This window comes from Epinephelus fuscoguttatus, linkage group LG24 (genome assembly GCF_011397635.1).
Source record: "Epinephelus fuscoguttatus linkage group LG24, E.fuscoguttatus.final_Chr_v1".
Lineage (NCBI taxonomy): Eukaryota > Metazoa > Chordata > Actinopteri > Perciformes > Serranidae > Epinephelus > Epinephelus fuscoguttatus.
The window spans coordinates 2,277,516-2,299,959 of record NC_064775.1 but is presented as its reverse complement, the minus strand read 5'-3'; the positions used below and the strand labels follow the sequence as shown (position 1 = coordinate 2,299,959).

General features: G+C 34.7%; 2 protein-coding genes across 3 annotated transcripts in view; one reads left to right on the top strand and one right to left on the bottom strand.

The window, feature by feature from the left end:
- LOC125884804 (protein Shroom2-like) overlaps window positions 1-7,971 on the bottom strand; it is a 32,458-nt gene extending 24,487 nt beyond the window's left edge. Inside the window, exons 1-2 of one of the 2 annotated variants that reach the window (XM_049570040.1) lie at window positions 7,759-7,971; window positions 6,067-6,215 (exon numbers count right to left, since the gene is read on the bottom strand). In XM_049570040.1, coding sequence (XP_049425997.1) covers window positions 6,067-6,215; window positions 7,759-7,971 — 362 coding nt within the window. Of the gene's footprint in view, window positions 1-236; window positions 286-6,066; window positions 6,216-7,758 lie in introns of those variants that run through there. The other variant, XM_049570041.1, reaches the window with a different exon arrangement.
- Window positions 7,972-9,857: 1,886 nt separating this feature from the next.
- On the top strand, window positions 9,858-21,015 carry LOC125884820 (H(+)/Cl(-) exchange transporter 4). The gene is made up of 12 exons (XM_049570062.1): window positions 9,858-10,243; window positions 11,114-11,268; window positions 11,353-11,452; window positions 12,829-13,016; window positions 13,377-13,499; window positions 13,577-13,783; window positions 15,554-15,634; window positions 15,825-16,370; window positions 16,466-16,652; window positions 16,746-17,144; window positions 17,259-17,475; window positions 18,686-21,015. The coding sequence occupies exons 1-12, from the start codon at window positions 10,228-10,230 to the stop codon at window positions 18,774-18,776; spliced, it is 2,310 nt and encodes a 769-aa protein (XP_049426019.1). The 5' UTR covers window positions 9,858-10,227; the 3' UTR covers window positions 18,777-21,015.
- Window positions 21,016-22,444: the final 1,429 nt, after the last annotated feature.

Genomic DNA, 22,444 nt, shown 5'->3' with positions numbered 1-22,444 from the left:
CTAATCCCACCGGTCAGGACACCAAATGATTGAATCAGAGGTAAAGAGAGGAAGACAGACAGAGGAAGAGGAGGAGGGAAACAGGAAGTACCTGAGAGTGTAAATCTTCTCTTGTCTCCTCTACAAGTCAAACATGTCCAGAGCGAGCCAGCAGCAGCGCCCGCTCCGTCTCCAAAGCCCCTGCAAACAATGAGCTCTGCTGATACGGCCTATCCCACTAAGCACTGTGGACTCACCTAGGCAACATGGGCCGTACCACTCCTCCTGCAAACAGGGGAGGGTGCCTGAGCCGAGGCAACTCTGAGGGCGACCCAGCGACCTCTCAGAGCTGCCGTTCAGTTGTCCTCTCTCAGCGGGACCCTGGTGTTCGCTCTGTGGAGCCCTCAGACGAACAGTCCCCCAGCAGCAGCAGCAGCAGCAGCAGGTCGCTGAAACACACGGTGCGCTCCACCTCTCCCTCCTGGTGACTCGACCCACTCTGCAAAGCTGAGCCCACGCCTGTGGCTTTGCAGCTAGTAATTGGATTCAGGCTCTAAGACTCTGTTGCCATTTGTCAGTGAGCATGTAATTCTGACAGGACAGGACATCAGTGACACATGTAGTGCGACAACAGGTTGTTCCTGCGCAGAGGCCCGAGATAAACAAACAACAAACTTTGTTTACAGGGCTGATATCAGACGATCTGTGCTCGAGTTGATGAGTTTATATCATTGGACTGGAGAGAATGTGTTGATGGTTCTGTCTTTATTGAACCTCAATGTAAAAATGTCTCGTTAAAGTGTGAATATATCTTGTTACAACATGAATATATCGTAAAAATGTAAAAATGTGTCGTTAAAGCGTGAATATATCTCGAAAAACTGTAAAATTATCTTGTTACAACATGAATATATCGTAAAAATGTAAAAATGACTTGTTAAAGTGTGAATATATCTCGTAAAAATGTAAAAAAAAAAAAAAGAAAATCTCATAACAACATGAATATATCTCGAAAAAATGCAAAACTATCTTGTTACAACATGAATATATCGTAAAAATGTAAAAATGTCTTGTTAAAGCGTGAATATATCTCGTAAAAATGTAAAAAAAAAAGGAGAGAAAATCTCATAACAATATGAATATATCTCGAAAAAATGCAAAACTATCTTGTTACAACATGAATATATCGTAAAAATGTAAAAATGTCTTGTTAAAGTGTCAATATATCTCGAAAAAATGTAAAATTATCTTGTTACAACATGAATATATCGTAAAAATGTAAAAATGTCCTGTTAAAGTGTCAATATATCTCGAAAAAATGCAAAACTATCTTGTTACAACATGAATATATCGTAAAAATGTAAAAATGTCCTGTTAAAGTGTCAATATATCTCGAAAAAAATGTAAAATTATCTTGTTACAACATGAATATATCGTAAAAATGTAAAAATGTCCTGTTAAAGTGTCAATATATCTCGAAAAAATGCAAAACTATCTTGTTACAACATGAATATATCGTAAAAATGTAAAAATGTCCTGTTAAAGTGTCAATATATCTCGAAAAAATGTAAAATTATCTTGTTACAACATGAATATATCGTAAAAATGTAAAAATGTCTTGTTAAAGTGTCAATATATCTCGAAAAAATGCAAAACTATCTTGTTACAACATGAATATATCGTAAAAATGTAAAAATGTCTTGTTAAAGTGTCAATATATCTCGAAAAAAATGTAAAATTATCTTGTTACAACATGAATATATCGTAAAAATGTAAAAATGTCCTGTTAAAGTGTCAATATATCTCGTAAAAATGTAAAACTATCTTGTTACAACATGAATATATCGTAAAAATGTAAAAAAATGTCCTGTTAAAGTATGAATATATCTCGTAAAAATGTAAAATTATCTTGTTACAACATGAATATATCTCGTAAAAATGTAAATTATCTTGTTACAACATGAATATATCTCGTATAAATGTAAAATTATCTTGTTACAACATGAATATATCTTAAAACTGTAAAAATGTCTTGTTAAAGTGTCAATATATCTCGAAAAAATGCAAAACTATCTTGTTACAACATGAATATATCGTAAAAATGTAAAAATGTGTCGTTAAAGCGTGAATATATCTCGTAAAAATGTATAAAAAAAAATAAAAAATCTCATAACAACATGAATATATCTCGAAAAAAATGCAAAACTATCTTGTTACAACATGAATATATCGTAAAAATGTAAAAATGTGTCGTTAAAGCGTGAATATATCTCGTAAAAATGTAAAAAAAAAAAAAAAAAAAAAATTCTCATAACATGAATATATCTCGAAAAAATGCAAAACTATCTTGTTACAACATGAATATATCGTAAAAATGTAAAAATGTCTCGTTAAAGCGTGAATATATCTCGTAAAAATGTAAAAAAAGAAAAAATCTCATAACAACATGAATATATCTCGTATAAATGTAAAAATATCTTGTTACAACATGAATATATCTCGTAAAAATGTAAAATTATCTTGTTACAACATGAATATATCTCGTAAAAATGTAAAACTGTCTCGTTAAAGCGTGAATATATCGTAAAAATGTAAAAATGACTTGTTAAAGCGTGAATATATCTCGTAAAAATGTAAAACTGTCTCATTAAAGCGTGAATATATCGTACAAATGTAAAACTAATAAATTACAACATGAATATATCTCATAAAAATGTAAAACTGTCTCATTAAAGTATGAATATATCTCGTAAAAATGTAAAATTATCTTGTTACAACATGAATATATCTCGTAAAAATGTAAATTATCTTGTTACAACATGAATATATCTCGTAAAAATGTATAAAAAAAAAAATCTCATAACAACATGAATATATCTCAAAAAAAATGCAAAACTATCTTGTTACAACATGAATATATCGTAAAAATGTAAAAATGTGTCGTTAAAGCGTGAATATATCTCTGAAAAATGTAAAAATAAATAAATAAATAAAAAAAATAAAAAATCTCATAACAACATGAATATATCTCAAAAAAATGCAAAACTATCTTGTTACAACATGAATATATCGTAAAAAGTAAAAATGTCTCGTTAAAGCGTGAATATATCTCGAAAAACTGTAAAAAAAAAAAATCTCATAACAACATGAATATATCTTGAAAAAAATGCAAAACTATCTTGTTACAACATGAATATATCGTAAAAATGTAAAAATGTCTCGTTAAAGCTTGAATATATCTCGTAAAAATGTACAAAAGAAAAAAATCTCGTAACAACATGAATATATCTCGTATAAATGTAAAAATATCTTGTTACAACATGAATATATCTCGTAAAAATGTAAAATTATCTTGTTACAACATGAATATATCTCGTAAAAATGTAAAACTGTCTCGTTAAAGCGTGAATATATCGTTAAAAATGTAAAAATGACTTGTTAAAGCGTGAATATATCTCGTCAAAATGTAAAAAAAAAAAAAAAATCTCATAACAACATGAATATATCTCGTATAAATGTAAAAATATCTTGTTACAACATGAATATATCTCGTAAAAATGTAAAATTATCTTGTTACAACATGAATATATCTCGTAAAAATGTAAAACTGTCTCGTTAAAGCGTGAATATATCGTTAAAAATGTAAAAAATGACTTGTTAAAGCGTGAATATATCTCGTAAAAATGTGGAAAAAAATAAATCTCATGACAACATGAATATATCTCGTAAAAATGTAAAACTGTCTCATTAAAGCGTGAATATATCGTACAAATGTAAAACTATTAAATTACAACATGAATATATCTCATAAAAATGTAAAACTGTCTCATTAAAGTATGAATATATCTCGTATAAATGTAAATTTATCTTGTCACAACATGAATATATCTCGTAAAAATGTAAAATTATCTTGTTACAACATGAATATATCTCGTAAAAATGTAAATTATCTTGTTACAACATGAATATATCTCGTAAAATGTGAAATTATCTTGTTACTACATGAACATATCTCATATAAATGTAAAATTATCTTGTTGCAACATGAATATATCTCGTAAAAATGTAAAATTATCTTGTTACAACATGAATATATCTCGTAAAAATGTAAAATTATCTTGTTACAACATGAATATATCTTGTAAAAATGTAAAATTATCTTGTTACTACATGAATATATTTCGTATAAATGTAAAATTATCTTGTTACTACATGATATCTCGTAAAAATGTAAAATTATCTTGTCACTACATTAATATATCTCGTATAAATGTAAATTTATCTTGTCACAACATGAATATATCTCGTAAAAATGTAAAATTATCTTGTTACAACATGAATATATCTCGTAAAAATGTAAATTATCTTGTTACAACACGAATATATCTCGTATAAATGTAAATTATCTTGTTGCTACATGAATACATCTCATATAAATGTAAAATTATCTTGTTACAACATGAATATATCTCGTAAAAATGTAAAATTATCTTGTTACAACATGAATATATCTCGTAAAAATGTAAAATTATCTTGTTACTACATGAATATATCTCGTATGAATGTAAAATTATCTTGTTACAACATGGATATATCTCGCAAAAATGTAAAATTATCTTGTTACTACATGAATATATCTCGTATAAATGTAAAATTATCTTGTTACAACATGAATATATCTCGTAAAAATGTAAAATTATCTTGTTGCTACATGAATATATTTCGTAAAAATGTAAAATTACCTTGTTACAACATGAATATATCTCGTAAAAATGTAAAATTATCTTGTTACAACATGAATATATCTCGTAAAAAATGTAAAATTATCTTGTTACTGCATGAATATACCTCATATAAATGTAAAATTATCTTGTTACAACATGAATATATCTCGTATAAATGTAAATTTATCTTGTTACAACATGAATATATCTCGTAAAAAATGTAAAATTATCTTCTTACTGCATGAATATACCTCATATAAATGTAAAATTATCTTGTTACAACATGAATATATCTCGTAAAAATGTAAAATTATCTTGTTACAACATGAATATATCTCGTAAAAATGTAAAATTATCTTGTTGCTACATGAATATATCTCGTATAAATGTAAAAAAATATCTCATAACAACATGAATATATATCGCAAAAATGCAAAAATGTCTCGTCTGGTTAAAGCTCGAGTTGATGAGTTTATATCAATGGACTGGAGAGAATGTGTTGATGGTTCTGTCTTTATTGAACCTCTTAAAACTCTTAATTTGCCCCTTAATTTCTGTGAATCATTTAAGGGCCCTGACACTCCAAGCCTAAGGTCGTTGGCCTGGCTAACTAGCGTCAAGACGGTCTTCCTGTTTCCCTGTTTGAGGCGCAGGTCAGGTGCTCATGTTCCTGCCTCTAATCGTGGGGCCCTCTTTATGCCATGAGGAACGTCTGCTTTGGGGTGACGAAGGACTCTCCAATCTGCCCGGCGTTGGTCACCACTGGAACGCTCTGCCTGATAGCCGCAGTGATGTCACTCGTATCTCTCCTGTGGAGCCTGAGCTCGGTGGCGACCAATCAGACCATCAAGTTCCCGACAAAGATCTCCTCACTCAGAGTCTGTTACAGTTGAGTGTAACGGTGAGAATACTTGCTCCCACAGGACACAGACAGATAAACAGCAGGCCCAGGTGTCCACCAGGTGGAGCTACATCCACCACAGGATCATGATGTGGACGCACTGCTACAACATGTTTCAGATGACTAACGCTGACATGCTGCCGCACATGGTGATACTCTGAAGGTTTATATGTATATATATTCCTGTCTCCCAGTAGCACCAGTAGAGTGCTGCAGGCTGGAGGTGCTGGTGAGGTTTGGTGTGTCAGTGTGAGACCAGCTGACAGAGGGGACTCCTCGTGTCTCATTTAGGGCTCGTTATCTGAAACAACAGTGTTGGCTGCAGCGCCACAATACAGCCTTTTGTTTCAGCCTGAGGGGCAAACAAGCAGCGAGGGGCCCCTGTGAGGCCGTCAGCCTGGCCCCGCCTCAAAGATGAGCTGCTCTCTGTTGCTAAATGACAAAAGGTAAAGTGTTCTGTACCTTCGGACCACCAGGGTCAGGGTCTTGTGGGAGCTCTTCACCAGGCAGATGGCCTCCTGACGGGAGCCGCTGAGGGGGACGGCGTTCACGCTCACCATTTCATCACCAGCCTGGAGACACACTGCCGCCGCCACGCTGCCCTCCTCCACCTGAACACACACACACACACACACACATCACAACCAAGTCACCACACACACAAAGTGCCTCCAGCTGCAGGAGATCTAATGGCCACTAGATGGCGTCTCCTGCCTCTACGCCAGGGCTTCATTTGTTTTTGATGACTGCTGTTTGCTGGAGGTTTATTTGTGTATGTGTGGACGTTCAGAGTCACAGCAAATCTTCTACTGTTTTTCTAAAGCCTGCTATAAAGTAGTGACAAATTATTTTCTTGCAGCAGCCTTTAAGTACAACAGTGGTTTATGGTAAATAGATGAATAAAATAAAGAAATAAATAAAACAAAATGAAATACAATAAAATAAAATGAAATAAAGTTTAAAATAAAATAAAATAAAATGCAATGACATGAAATAAATAAAATGAAATAATCAGAATGACATCAAATATTTAAAAAATAAAATGAAATGAAATTAAATAAAATGATATGAAATAAAATGCAATAAAATAAAAAAATAATGAAATAATCAAAATGACATGAAATATTAAAAATAAAATAAAATGAAATAAAGTAGAATAAAATGAAATTAAATACAATAAAACAAAATGAAATAAAACAAAATAAAATAAAATGGAAATAAAATGAAATGAAATGAAATGAAACGAAATAATATTCTCTGAGATTATAAAGTCATAACTTTGTAAGAAAAAAACTGAAACTTTTTGTGTGTGTGCCATGAACCAAATCGCTTTACTTTGCAATGTTGGATCAAGTCCTTGTAAAAAAACAAAAAATTCTTGTTAATTTTTAAATTTCATCACAGAAATGATGATTATATTTTAGTGTAAATTTATGGCTCTAATGTCAGACACTGAATTTTTTTTCTTGTAAATTTGTAAATACATGTGCAGTGAAGAAAAGAACCTTTACACTACAGTATGCTGTTAAAGTACACAGGTACATGGCACTATCGTCAGATTCAAGTTTACTGCCTCGTGGGCTCTCACAGGCGTCAGGTGAGTATTTGTCCTGGTGTTTTGGTGCACGAACACAGACAGGGAAGAGAAAAAGCAGATCAAACAAAGCAAACCACTGAGTGATAAAATGTTTCCATAAAGGAGGAACAGCAACAGTTTCTATCAGCCATCCTTTCAGGTGGGTGCTATTTCATCCTCAGGTGGTGGCTGCAACCTGAGAGCTCTGATGAATATTTAAAGCCTGTAACCTGAGGTAGGTGGAGGTGCACTGCTCCATGTGAGAGTCTTGACCTTTAACCTTGCCGCTGCAGCTGACTGACCCAACTGGAGCGATGATATTAGAGTCCAAACTTTCACCCTCAAGTGTAAAACCTCGCACACTGGTGATGTCCAGCTTAAAAGCAGAGCTGCAGGGATGATTTGTTTCTCCGGGCCGTCCAATCATGCATTTAATACTTACGTTTCCAACTGGTTCATTTCACTATTTTTCCAACACGATGTTACCAGATGTTCTCTGCTCCAGCTCCTGTAACGTGAGGCTCTGAAGCTTCTCTTGATGGGACAGAAAATGCTGCTGGCATGAAACCACGTCTCACCTTGGTGATGAGCAGAGGCTCTCTGTGCTCGCTGCCTCCCCTCAGGGTGAAGCCCCAGGGTGCTTTGCCTCGGAGCAGCACCTCCACCAGCTCCTCCTCCTCCTCTCCCTCTCTCCTCTGCTGCTCGCTGCCTCTCCACATGTCCACCTCCCTCCACCACCTCATCCTTCCTGCTGACACTCTCAGGTGCTGTCTGCAGTCCATGGCGTCCATGTTGCCTCCTGGTCAGTGGGCTCCATCAACATCAGCTCACTATGAAACAGTCAATAATATAACAATAATTATAATGTAGTTTATTTTGTTGTACAAAAATTCTTGCTTTAAAGTGAAAACATCCTGTTATCACATGAAAATATCTCGTAAAAATGGAAAAGTGTCTCTTTAAAGCGTGAATATATTCATGCTTAAATGAGACATTTTTACATTTTTACAAAATATATTCATGCTATAATGAGATTGTTTTTACATTTTTACAAGATCTCATAAAAATTAAAAAATGTCTCGTAAAAGCCAAAATGTAAAATTATCTCATTATAACATGAATATATCTTGTAGAAATGTCAGAATATCTCGTTAAAGTGTGAATATATTCATGGTGTAATGAGACATTTTTACATTTGTACAAGATATATTCATGTTGTAATGAGATTTCTTTACAGTTCAACGAGATATATTCATGTTGTAATGAGATTCTTTACAGTTTAACGAGATATATTCACACTTTAACAAGACATTTTTACATTTTTACAAGATTTAAAAATAAAAAAGGTCTTGTCAAATCATGAATATATCTTGTACAAATGTAAAAATGTCTCAATAAAGCGTGAATATATCTCGCCAAAAATGAAAAAATATCTCATTATAACATGAATATATCTCGTTAAAAAATGTCAGAATGTCTCTATAGCGTGACTATATCCATGTTATGAGATTTTTTTTTTTTTAACATTATTATTTATTTATTTATTTATTTATTTATTTATTTTTTAACGAAATATATTCATGTTATAATGAGATATTTTTACATTTTTGGCGAGATATATTCATGCTTAAACGAGACATTTTTACAAAATATATTCACGCTATGATGAGAATATATGATTTTTTTTATTTATTTTTTTTTTTACATTTTTACAAGATCTCATAAAAATATTTTCACAAAATATCTTCAGATTTTGGACTGTTGGTTGGATCTGAATATCTGAATATCTGAATATTTTAACTTTTAATATTTTACCATTTTTAATAGATCAAAAAAAAGAAAAAAGATATTAAGCAAGAAAATCATTGAAAGATAATGAATAATGAAAACAATCTTTAGCTGCAGCTACAGAGGCAGATCTTCTTTTAATTTGACTTTTAATAATTCATTTTTTTAGTATGTAATTATTGTTGTATCCAGCCTGAAGAATTACAACTCATTTAAATTCACCTGAAACACTTTCAAATTAAGTTCAATTAACGTTATTAGGCTGTAAAATACAAACAACGTCATGTAGCTGTCACAGAACATGCAGCACATAATTAGAACTCCTCAGCTCCTCTGACTGACCTGAAGGCGCTCCTCCAACAGGACAACACACGGTGACGTGTCTCCAGCAGGTGTCTCGCGCTCTGTCTTAATTGATATGTTAATCATAATAACTTAATTTATCTCGTGTCTCTGACGGTCCAGCAGCACCCTGCAGCTCCCTGACACCTCCGTCTGTTCTCCACCTTCATCACTTCATCACTTCGTCATCTCGTCTGCAATCAGTGATGTCATCGCGCCACCTGGCGGCCACGTGCGGCGCCGCTGAGTGGGCTGTGTGGTGCCTTTCTTTCTTTCTTTCTTTCTTTCTTTCTTCCCTCAGCTGTGATATTGGGCTTTATAAATTATACTGACTGATTGAAACACTGCATGTTTGCATGTTTAGGTGCAGAAGAAAAGACCAGAAGGTAAATAATGCGTTTTATGTCTCTGCAGGGGCGAATAAATGCAGGAAAGAGGAAAGACAGGAAGAGGGACACAAAATAACTTGTGTATAGAGGAGATATAAAATGACAACAAACATGTGGCCACCACATGTAACACCACTGTCTTTTTGGTGGTTGTAAGACATCAAGGAGTGTTCATAAGCTTCTGTTTAATTATTTTATAGGATCAGGAATAATAGAGAGAAATTATTTTTCTATTTTTATTTTATTTTTAATTTAATTTAATTTAATTTAATTAATTGTTGTGCTTGCTGCTCTACATCCAGCCCGCTAGGTGGCGGTAACGCGCCTGAAAGCCGGTTTGCCAGCCGCCATGCATGCGCGGTGCATTGTGGGGGATCCTCTCTGACGCTCTCTGCTGTTTATTTCTTGACAGTTAACGCGTCATTTCTCGTTATCAGAACGCTAAAATGCAAAACAGCGTCGACGTTAAATAAGTTTTCGATTCAAACAGAGACATTTCCGGCCGCAGCCGTCAGGACGGACTTCAAGATGGAGGCCGGTGAAGGTAACAGACGACTTTATCCAGCTAGCTTAGCCACAGGATGCTAACGCTACAGCTAACAGCTGCTAACGTAAATAAACGCGTGTCTGTGGTCTTTACCGTGACAGCGCTCCTCTGTGGATCCACCCACAGCTATAACGATGTTAGCTAAACCTCAGTCACCACGAAGACACGAGAAACAAAGCAGACGCGCGCGAGCAGCGGAGAGTTTAACCCTCTGAGAGCCGCAGACTGGAGACACACTAGTGTCTGTGGGGAGGGGACACGGGGTCTTTCTGGACACACAGCAGGTTCACAGTGTGTGTCACATAGAGGTAGTTAGAGGTTGATTTAAGATGCAGCTCAGTGCTGTGGGTCATTGTTTCCCGTCATGCATCTGTAATAAACACTATGTTTTGGTGTCAGTGTGTGAAAGAGTGTACAGGGGCTGAGGACATTACAATGGGAGTATATGATTAAAAAATGGTCCAGATTTCCACATTAAGACACCAAGGCCGTGAGGAACACCGCAGGAAAATCCCTGCTGTCATTTAGGATCAAAAACTTTTGATATTTGGTGGATTCTGTTCTGGAAACTGCAGAGAAACCCCCTTATTGTCAGTATAGGTATGAAAACCATCCATCCTCTGAATGCTGAAGGTCTCCAGGTTGTGTCTGTAAAGTTTCACACTCATTTCATTCAGATATCTTGAGGCCCTCTCCAGGAAGCCAGCACAACATGGCTGGGGCGGATGGATTCCTGAGGTCCTCTAGTTTCATGTGATCCCAGTATCATCTCTGTAGCTTTAAACCTCAGCCACCTACAGCCTCTGAAAGTCAGGGGTGGGACCGGGCAGGTGTTCAGCAGTGTGACCATGTGCTCCTGTCTGCCAGGTGTCAGCAGCGCCACGCCCACGGAGGAGATGAACGGCGCTGGAAACTTGATGGATTTCCTGGACGAGCCTTTTCCTGACGTGGGCACGTACGAAGACTTCCACACCATCGACTGGCTGAGGGAGAAGTCCAGAGATACGGACCGCCACCGCAAGGTTTGACCCGGTTTGATATGAGTGCTGATGTTTGAAGAGTGGTTCATTAAGTTTTTAATTATCTGCTCGTCGTCTGTCCAACAGATCACCAGTAAGAGTAAAGAGTCCATCTGGGAGCTGATCAAGAGTCTGCTGGACGCCTGGTCAGGATGGGTGGTGATGCTGCTCATCGGGCTGCTCTCAGGTCAGTCAGGACCAAACTGATCCACGTCTGATCTCATCACGCTCAGTTTTTCATTATTCAACACAAAATTAGTTGTTGTCTCATAATGTCCCCTTTTCGTCTGATAATTGTGACGTGTGGTGCGTCCTGCAGGAACGCTGGCCGGCGTGAAAATGTACAAATTTCTGGTTAAAGCGTGAATATATCTCGTAAAAATGTAAAATATCTTGTCATAACATGAATATATTTCGTACGAATGTAAAAATATTTTGTAATAATATGAATCATGCAAAAAAATGTCTTGTTAAAGCGTGAATATATCGTAAAAAATTTAAAAATATCTCATAACATGACTATATCTCGTAAAAAAAAAAAATTACGTAAAAATATCTCATTGTAACATGAATGCATCTCGTAAAAAAATGTAAAATATCTTGTCATAAAATGAATATATCTCACAAATGTAAAAATATTTCGTCATAACATGAATATGTCTTGCAAAAAATGTAAAAATGTCTCGTTAAAGCATGAATGTATCTCGTAAAATGTTAAATATCTCATAACATGAATTTGTCTAGTAAAAAAAAAATGTAAAATATCTTGTCATAACGTGAATATATCTCACAAATGTAAAAATATGTCATTATACCATGAATATATCTCGTAAAAATGTATAAAAATACATAAATAAAAAAATAAAATCGTTATAACATGAATACATCTCGCAAAAATGTAAAAAATAAATATCATAACATGAATGTATGTCATAAAAATATCTCATTATAACACAAATATATCTTGTAAAAATATTTCATTATAACACGAATCTCTCTCTCTCTCTCTCTCTCTCTCTAAAAAAATATCTCTTGTAAAAATGTTTCATTATAACATGGATACATCTCGTATACATATCTCATTATAGCATGAATGTATGTCATAAAAATATCTCATAACATAAATGTATCTCGTAAAAATATCCCATTATAACACGAATATATCGCGTAAAAATATCTCATCATAACATGGATACATCTCGTATAAAAATCTCATTATAGCATGAATATATCTCGTGAAATATCTCATTATAACGTGAACATATCTCGTAAAAAATAAATAAATAAATAAATTAAAAAAAAAAAAAATATCATTATAACATGAATATATCTCGTAAAGATACTGCATTATAACATGGATATATCCCGTAAAAATATCTCATTATCTCTTTGTAACATGAATATATCTCGTAAAAATGTTTCATTATAACATGGATACATCTCATATAAATATCTCATTATAACATGACTATATCTCGTAAAAATGTAACAACACAAAATTAGTTGTTGTCTCATAATGTCCCCTTTTCGTCTGATAATCGTGACGTGTGGTGCGTCCTGCAGGAACGCTGGCCGGCGTGATCGACCTGGCGGTGGACTGGATGACAGACCTGAAGGAGGGCGTGTGTCTGTCGGCGTTCTGGTACAGCCACGAGCAGTGCTGCTGGACGTCCAACGAGACCACCTTCGACGACCGAGACAAGTGTCCTCAGTGGCAGAAGTGGGCGGAGCTTATGACAGGCCACGCCGAGGTCAGACCTCATCAGTGACATCATCATTTTGAGTTGACTTAATTAGTATCCTCTGTCCTTCCTCCCTCTGTCCTTCCTCCTCTCAGTTTTGTCCCTCCTTTCCTCCCTTCCTTCTTCCATCCTTCCTTTCTCTATCAATCATCCCTCCGTCCTTCTTCTTTCCTCTCTCCTCCCTTTTCCCTCATCCCTCCCTCCCTCCCACCTTATTCCTTCCTCCCTCTCTCCTCTCTCCTTTGCCACTTCTTTCCTCCCTTCCTCCTTCCATCCTTCCTTTCTCTATCATTAATTGCTCCCTCCATCCATCCCTCCCTCTCCTTCTTTCTTCTCTCCTCCCTCTCTCCCTCCCTCCCTCCCTCTCAGGGGGCGGGGGCGTACGTGTTGAACTACTTCCTGTACATCCTGTGGGCGCTGCTCTTTTCCTTCCTGGCCGTGTCACTGGTTCGAGTCTTTGCTCCGTACGCCTGCGGCTCAGGGATCCCAGAGGTGAGAGGTCAAACACAGTCGCCGCAGTGACATGTCTCGCCGCCGCTCAAATAATAATAATATATGTTTGTGTGCAGATCAAGACGATCCTGAGCGGCTTCATCATCCGGGGCTACCTGGGGAAATGGACGCTGCTGATCAAGACGGTCACCCTGGTGCTGGCGGTGTCGTCGGGTCTCAGCCTGGGGAAGGAGGGTCCTCTGGTCCACGTGGCGTGTTGCTGCGGAAACCTCTTCTGCAGCCTCTTCTCCAAGTACAGCAAGAACGAGGGCAAACGCAGAGAGGTACGTGACGCCAGGATGAATCTCACAGTGTGTGGAGGCTTTACGATTTATTGTTTCCTATTAAAGCCAATCAAAGCTTTGTCTCCACTGAAGGACATGGGTTCATAAACATCGGTGTCTAAATTTGTATCTTGCTTGAAAAAGTATCGATACATCGTACGTCGTCGTTATTTCGCCAATTTGTTCTTTTGATTTACATTATTTACCTTTTTTATAATTCCTCATTTAAATAATTAAATGTACTTTAATTGTTCTCTTATGTTCTTGTTTAATTTTCCCATTTTTTTTATTTATTTGTGTATTTAATTTTTATTTTTATTATTACATTTTTATTTATTTTAATCATATTCAAAACTTGTATATTTTTGCAATTATTTCTAATTTATTAATTTTTTTGTCTGTTTTGATTTAATGTAATTCTTTTGAATTTAGTAATTAATTGATTTTAATTAAGTATTATTGCATTTCTTTCTTTTTTTTATTGGCATTTTCCCTCTAATTTTTTTCCTGAGATTTATTTCTTACCACAGGTAAATAAATTAAAAAGTAGACTCAAACAGAAATACATTTTCAAAATTAATCAATGGCTGCATTTTTTTTTAAATTATGTTTGGTTCATTTAATGGCATGTTGATTTATTAATTGGAGTCATTCATTAGTTTATGTGTGTATATATATGTATATATATATACACACATACATTTATTTTTAAATTGATGTATTTATGTGTTTATTTATTTTTCATTTATTAATTTGTGTATTATTTTCCCTGATATATCTATATTATTTATTATTATAGATAGATTTAACTTGATTTGATTATTTATTTTAATCATTTAAAAAAAATTGCAATTACTTCTAATTTATTTTAAATTATTTAATGGCACATTGATTTATTAATTAGTCATTTATTTATTTTTTATATATATTTACATTTATTTTTGAATTGATGTATTTAAGTGTTTATTTTTTTCATTTATTGTGTATTATTTTCCCGATATATCTGTATTATATTATAATTTTAATAGTAGTATTATTGATAGATTTAACTTGATTAATTATTTATTTTAACAGTTTTTAAAATTTGTATATTTTTGCTATTACTTCTAATTTATTTTAAATTATTTAATGGAACATTGATTTATTAATTAGAGTCATTTATTTATTTTTTATATATATTTACATTTATTTTTAAATTGATGTATTTACGTGTTTATTTTTTTCATTTATTAATTTGTGTATTATTTTCACAATATATCTATATTATATTATAATTTTAATAGTAGTATTATTTTTACTATTACTTTGAATTTATTTTAAATTATTTGTATTAATTGTATTAATTCTTTTAAATTTAATAATTATTAATTATTATTGCATTTTTAAAAATATATATATTTTTTATTTGTTAGCATTTGTCCCCTAATTTCTTTCTTAAATTTATGTATTATCAAAGGTAAATAAATTAAAAAATAGACGAAAACAAAAATATCAATTTATGTTCCATTTTATAAATTAATCAATGGTTGCATTTATGTTTAAAATTATGTTTGGTACATTTAACGTCATATTGATTTATTAATTAGAGTCATTTATTTATTTTTTGTATATTTACATTTATTTTTAAATTTCTTCTTCTTATTATTTTTCTGATATATCGCCCAGCCTTCATAACCATGTGTGTCGTCGAGGATGTCTGAAATGCGTGTTGAGTGGTTTCACTAGCAGATGGTCAGGAAACACTTCTGACACTGACCTCTGACCTTTCAGGTGTTATCAGCTGCAGCAGCAGCCGGTGTGTCGGTGGCCTTTGGAGCGCCTATCGGAGGAGTTCTGTTCAGCCTGGAAGAGGTTTGTTAGAAATCACCTGCTGTGTGTGTGTGTGTGTGTGTGTGTGTGTGTACGCACGACCTGTGATCTCGTCTGTCACAGTACCTGCTGGTGTTGGACGATACATCGCCACAGAGATGATCGTGATGAATGATGTCATTGTCATTTGAGCCCGTTTCGTATTGTGCTCTGACGACCTGTCTCTCTGCAGGTCAGTTACTACTTCCCTCTGAAGACTCTGTGGCGCTCCTTCTTCGCCGCCCTGGTCGCGGCCTTCACGCTGCGCTCCATCAACCCGTTTGGCAACAGCCGCCTGGTGCTGTTCTACGTGGAGTACCACACGCCGTGGTACATGGCCGAGCTGGTGCCGTTCATCCTGCTGGGCGTGTTCGGCGGCCTCTGGGGGACGCTCTTCATCCGGGCCAACATCGCCTGGTGCCGGCGCAGGAAGACCACCCAGCTGGGGAAGTACCCGGTGCTGGAGGTCATCGCCGTGACGGGAATCACCGCCGTGCTGGCGTACCCTAACCCGTATACCCGCCGCAGCACCAGCGAGCTCATCTCGGAGCTCTTCAACGACTGCGGCGCGCTGGAGTCGTCGCAGCTCTGCGATTACATCAACAACCCCAACATGAGTCGGCCGGTGGACGACATCCCAGACCGACCGGCGGGGCCCGGGGTCTACAACGCCCTGTGGCAGCTCGCCCTCGCTCTCGTCTTCAAGATCGTCATCACCATCTTCACCTTCGGCATGAAGGTCAGGACGAGGAACACGTCTCTGCGTCAACAGAACAATGATGTCACATGTGTGGTTAAAATCTGACGTTCCTCTCGTCTCCGTTTCCTCTCCAGATCCCGTCAGGTCTCTTCATCCCCAGCATGGCGGTGGGAGCCATCGCAGGACGCATCGTGGGGATCGCCGTGGAGCAGATGGCGTACCACCACCACGACTGGATCATCTTCAAGAACTGGTGCCGGCCCGGCGCTGACTGTGTCACACCTGGACTGTACGCCATGGTGGGCGCCGCCGCCTGTCTGGGTGAGTTTAAACTGTTCACAGATGATGATGTCAAAAATGTTGGCGTGCTGATTTCCACTAACTTGTTGACAATAAGTGATTGTGTCTGTTCAGGCGGCGTGACCAGGATGACCGTGTCCCTGGTGGTCATCATGTTTGAGCTCACGGGCGGGTTGGAGTACATCGTCCCCCTGATGGCCGCCGCCGTCACCAGCAAGTGGGTGGCGGACGCCTTCGGGAAGGAGGGCATCTACGAGTCGCACATCCAGCTCAACGGGTACCCGTACCTGGACGTCAGGGACGAGTTCACCCACCGCACCCTCGCCACGGACGTGATGCGGCCCCGCAGGAACGACCCCCCTCTGGCCGTCCTCACGCAGGACACCACCACGGTGGAGGACGTGGAGACGCTGATCAAAGACACAGACTATAACGGGTTCCCCGTGGTCGTGTCCAGAGAGTCGGAGAGGCTCATCGGCTTCGTTCAGCGCCGTGACCTCACCCTTGCCATCAGTAAGTCGGTTAAACCTGTTCAGCTCTGACGGCGCTCAGCTCGACTGTCATCAGGGCGCAGATTCATTTCCCTAGACGTTTTAACAGACTCCTCCCCTTCCTCTCCGTCCACAGAGAACGCCCGTCAGAAGCAGGACGGCGTGGTGAGCAGCTCTGTGGTCTACTTCACTGAGGACGCGCCGCAGCTGCCGGCCAGCAACCCGCAGCCGCTGAAGCTGCGCCGCATCCTGAACCTCAGCCCCTTCACCGTCACCGACCACACGCCCATGGAGACGGTGGTGGACATCTTCCGCAAGCTGGGCCTCCGCCAGTGTCTCGTCACCAGGAGCGGGTAAGAACAACAACATAGTGTCGTTGTTGTTGTTGAATAAACTCAAAATATGGTGATTTAAATGTAAATGAAAATTTCACCAGTCAACATTTGTAGGCGAAGGATGGAAACATTTATTGATCTAAAACCATTTGTTTGTTTCATTATTTTATTATTTAAAATGCCAGAAAATAGTAAAAGACCTGAGGTGTATGGAAAACGGCAAAATAAGAAAAAATATTAATCACTAAATCAATAAATTAAAATGCCATTAAATGTTCCGGAAATATTAAAAATAAATGTTTGCATAACTAATTGATAAATGTGACATAAATTAGCTTTATTATTTGTAATTCTTTATTTAAATTAATTAAATAAAATGTTTTGTTGTTGTTACTTTTCTGTTTAATTTTACCATTTATTTAATGATTGTTTGTTATTATATTCAACTTAATTATTTATTTTTATTCATTTTTCAGATTTATATATTTTTGCCTCTTTTTCTTTTTTCTTTTAAATTATTTTTTAATTAATTCTTTTAAATTTGATGAATAATTTTAATTAATTTTTAAATATATTTCTTTTGCATTTTTATTTTTTCAAATGTATTTATTAGCAAGGTTAATAGATTAACACATTACACATTTTATCACTTCATTAATCCTTACATTTATTTTCAATAATATTGTTTATACATTAAGTGCTATATTATTTTATTTATAATGTAATTTATTCATTTTTCTTTATTTAAATTGATGTAATTAATTCATTCATATATATGATTTAAACATTTTGTCAGTTAGTTAATGCCTACATTTATTTTTAATATTATTTGTGGAACATTTGAATGTTATTAATTTATTTATGGAGTCATTTATTTATTTCTATTTATTTTAAATGTATTTATTTATGCAATATATTATTTCTTAGTTTTTCTAAATTTATTTATACATGTATTTATTCCCATATTATTTTCCCTCAATTATTCCCTTAATTATGACCAAAGATAAATGAATTAAAAAGCAAATTATCACAGAAATATCAAATTTATGTGAAATGTTATCAATTAATTAATGCCTGCATTTAATTTTGAATTTCTTGGTACATTTAATGGCATCTCGATTTATTTATGGAGTCAGTTTTTTTTCGTAATTAACCTTTGAATGTATTTATTTCATATTTCCTTCTTTTTGTCATGAACTGATCTTTGTATGATTTCATGTCTGTTCAGGCGCCTCCTGGGCATCATCACCAAGAAGGACGTCCTGCGCCACATGGCTCAGATGATGAACCAGGATCCAGAGTCCATCATGTTCAACTAGCAGATGAGACACGTGCTTCACTCGTGCAACGGTGTAAATAGGTGAAAGTGGTGCGACGCTACTGTACTGCAACCTGTGATTAATAAGCCCCTCCCACCTCCTGACAGGCAAGTCCTCACCCACCTGTAGTGACCACAGCTCCGCGTGTGCTCAGTGTGACTGCGCTGGAGGAACTGACTTCAGCTAAAACGTTCATGGCTTCAACATTTCAGACCCTCAGACCTTTTATTGTTTGCAGACTGAAAACAGAAGACAGAAAAAGTTTAACGCTTCTTTATGGAGGACGAAAAATTACTCGAGTATCAATGAATAAATAAATAAATGTAAAAATAAAACCAGAAATAAATAAAGAAATATGGGAATAAATAAATAAATAAAAAAAAGCTGAAATAATTACAGAAATAAATGAATGCATGAATAAGTAAAACTTGATAATTTACATTTAAAAACAAAAATTAATGACTTTGAAATTAATTATTTATTAAATTAATACATTTTACATTTACAAGTACGACTACATTTTGTAATTTCTGTATTTTTTTGTTTTTTTATTTATTCTTTTATTGAGTTATTTCTGTATTTATTTTGTATTTACTTCAGCATGTATTATTTTATTAGTTTCCATATTTATTTATTTTTTTATTCCTGTATTTACTTGTTTATTGATATTCTTTGTCCTCCGTATTTCCTTACAATCATTATCTGAAAACACATGGCATGTTGTCATTGAAAAAACTGTAGAGCTGATCGGGAGGTTGAGTATCAATAAATAAATAAATAAATGAATATATAATTAAAAAAAGAAATAGTTAAATAAATATGGAAATAGATACATTAAAGAATAAATAAATACCAAAATAAATAAATAAATGCAGTTGAAATTCTAAAAAAAAATAATGATTAAATTTATTTCTACATTTTTGTACGACTATATTTATTTGCTTTTGCATTTTCCTGTTTTATTTATATTTTGCATTTGTTTATTTCTGTATTTATTTATTCTTTTACTTATTAATTATTCCTGTATTTATTAATTTATTGATACTTTTTGTCCTCCATATTTCCGTACTATCGTCATCAGAAAACACAGCGCATGTCTCTAACAGTGCGGAGAGTTTAGCTTCGTTAACGTTCAGAGTGCCAAACTCTGGTTCTTCAGTTTCAACAGTGTCGTGATCAACACTCGCACTCGTTGGTTTAGTGCTGCTCGTTTAATGAACACATTTAGAAAGCCTGAAAGACTGATGAAGAATTATTTACAACCTGAAGACGAAGCCGTGGTCAAGTGTGAGGACGTGTCAGTGAGTCGCTCTTGTAGGAAATGAATTTGACACTAATCATGTCTGGTCAAACAGAAACTGGACGTATGGAATATCATCTCAGTCAGAAAAAGGTGTGTTTGAAAATAACCTCACATTTCAAAAGAGGTGTAAGGGATTAATTATTAAAATTGTTGCCCATTTGTTTTGAGTTTGAGGAAATAAATAGGGGACTCCATAAATAAATTGTCTGTACTTAAGAGATTTTTAAATAATGATACAATATATATTGTGTATCGTGATATAGCCTAAAAAAATTGCGACATTATTTTTGCAACCACTTCTACTGTAAATGTAATAAATATAATAACTTTCACATAATACAAAAAATTTTAAATTTAAAGTCATAAAAATATTTTGCAGTTATATAACAGATCTGCAAACGCACAAATTCCAAAAATTAAGAAAAAGATTTCGTGTGCGTAAAATGCACATGCCCAAACGTAGAATTGAGATTTAGAAATAAAAGCTGGATTCACAAATATCCTTTTGAAAATTGTAAATGTTTGTAAGATATTCTCAGTTTTTTCTTATTTATTTGTAAATTAATTAAACGTATTCAGATGTTTTTAACAGGTGGAATTTGTGTATGGAGACAGATTTGTGACAATCAGTGTGTTAATGTGTAAATATAAAACAATTTCCACAAATACAAAAAAGAATCGTAAACTCACAACATTTTTTTGCAGTTACGGAAAACGAATGTGAAAACACATGAACAAAACATCGGCCGCTGTATCGGCCATCTATCGACTCATGCCAATATGCGAGTATCCCTGAAGAGGACAAAACTCTGTTTCACACACACCTTTTTGTGAATGACATCATATTCTCGGTTTGGCCTCAAAATCTGCATTAAAGATGAAAATCAATGAAAAGTGCAGAATTTTGTTGAAATCTTCGAATCTTTTTTTTTTTTTGATAAATGGTACTTTAAAACAATGGGACCACGACCATGAGCTCGAAGGTGTTTGAAGTTCAGCGTCACTGAACCCTGACGTGAAACTGTAACGTTCATTTTATTGACTGACGCACTTTGTGTTCGGGCTAACACACCCGTTTGTTTTGCTGCCATATTTATGTGTTTTTATTTTGACTTGTGAGTGGAGCCACTTGATTCTATTACTCCGACCTGAAGGTACAAACTGACACTAACTGCAGCAGCCGGCGTTTATTTAATGTGTCAAAAGGTTTCAAGGAGCCTTAAATGTGCGATAATGGTGAAACTTTAGGCTTTATTGCTCGTTAATATAATTTATAACACACTGATCTGTGAAGCTGGATCGTTATTGTCGTGACAACAGACCTCATTAAGCAGTTTGGCCAGTTTGTTGCTATGGTTACATTGATGCAATCACGGCTGGCAGTTTTTAGCGCCACCTGCACACTAATATTCCACTAATATTCCAAATATGATAATATTCTGAATTTTATGGAGGATAGAAGTTTCAAAAATCAAAAATAAATTAATAAATGACTCAATAAATCAATTGAAAAGAGATAAAATGCACCAGAATAATATTAAAAACAAACCTAGGCATTTTTAAATTGATAAAATGTGACGTAAATGGATATTTCTGATTTAATTTGCTTCTTTATTTACTTTTGCTCATTAACAAGTTTGGGGAAATAAGTAAATACTTTTAAAATTAAATTTAGGAATTAATTAATTGATTCAATGTGACAGTTTTTACGGGAAAGATATTTTTATTAACTCCCAACTTTTTAATTTTCACTTTTTTTTCTTTTTTAAGAAATTCTTAAATTTATTTTTTTCTTTTTCATTCTTTAAAATGTATTATCAAATGTATCTGGTAATGTCATGAAACTTATTTATGGCCTCTAGAAAATAAAAAAAGGAAATTTAAACAGAAATATCTATTATAATTAAAATAAAATAAATTATCTAATATTAATAGATAGATCTGACAATAATTGGAAAATAAATACAACAATTGTTAAATTAAAAAATGATTAAAAAATATGTGAATAAATAAAAGGGAAAATTAAATGCATTTATTTTACTTTTTAATATTCCCTTGTATTTATTTTTTAGTTCGTCATTTTTTCATTATTATCAAGTATATCAATTAAACTTATATTTGATAATTTAATATATTTTTATTCTGTTATATCAGATATTTCTTTTTTAATTCACCTTTTTATTCATTTACTTTTGGCCATGAATAAGTTTGGTGAGGTTAATAGATACATTTAATAATACAATTGAAAGTTTAAAAAAAAAAGTTTAAAAATTAAATAGTTGGTGGGGGGTTAATAAAAAGATAAAAACGGTAAATACAGATGCACATTAAAACAGTAATATTAATTTATGTCACATTTTAATAG

Bases quoted from the DNA above. Each gene is read 5' to 3' on its own strand.
- LOC125884820 (XM_049570062.1), top strand. The intron at 13,017-13,376 runs GTCAGACCTCAT...CCTCCCTCTCAG, and splicing joins TTATGACAGGCCACGCCGAG to GGGGCGGGGGCGTACGTGTT. The intron at 17,145-17,258 runs GTAAGTCGGTTA...CTCCGTCCACAG, and splicing joins TGACCTCACCCTTGCCATCA to AGAACGCCCGTCAGAAGCAG.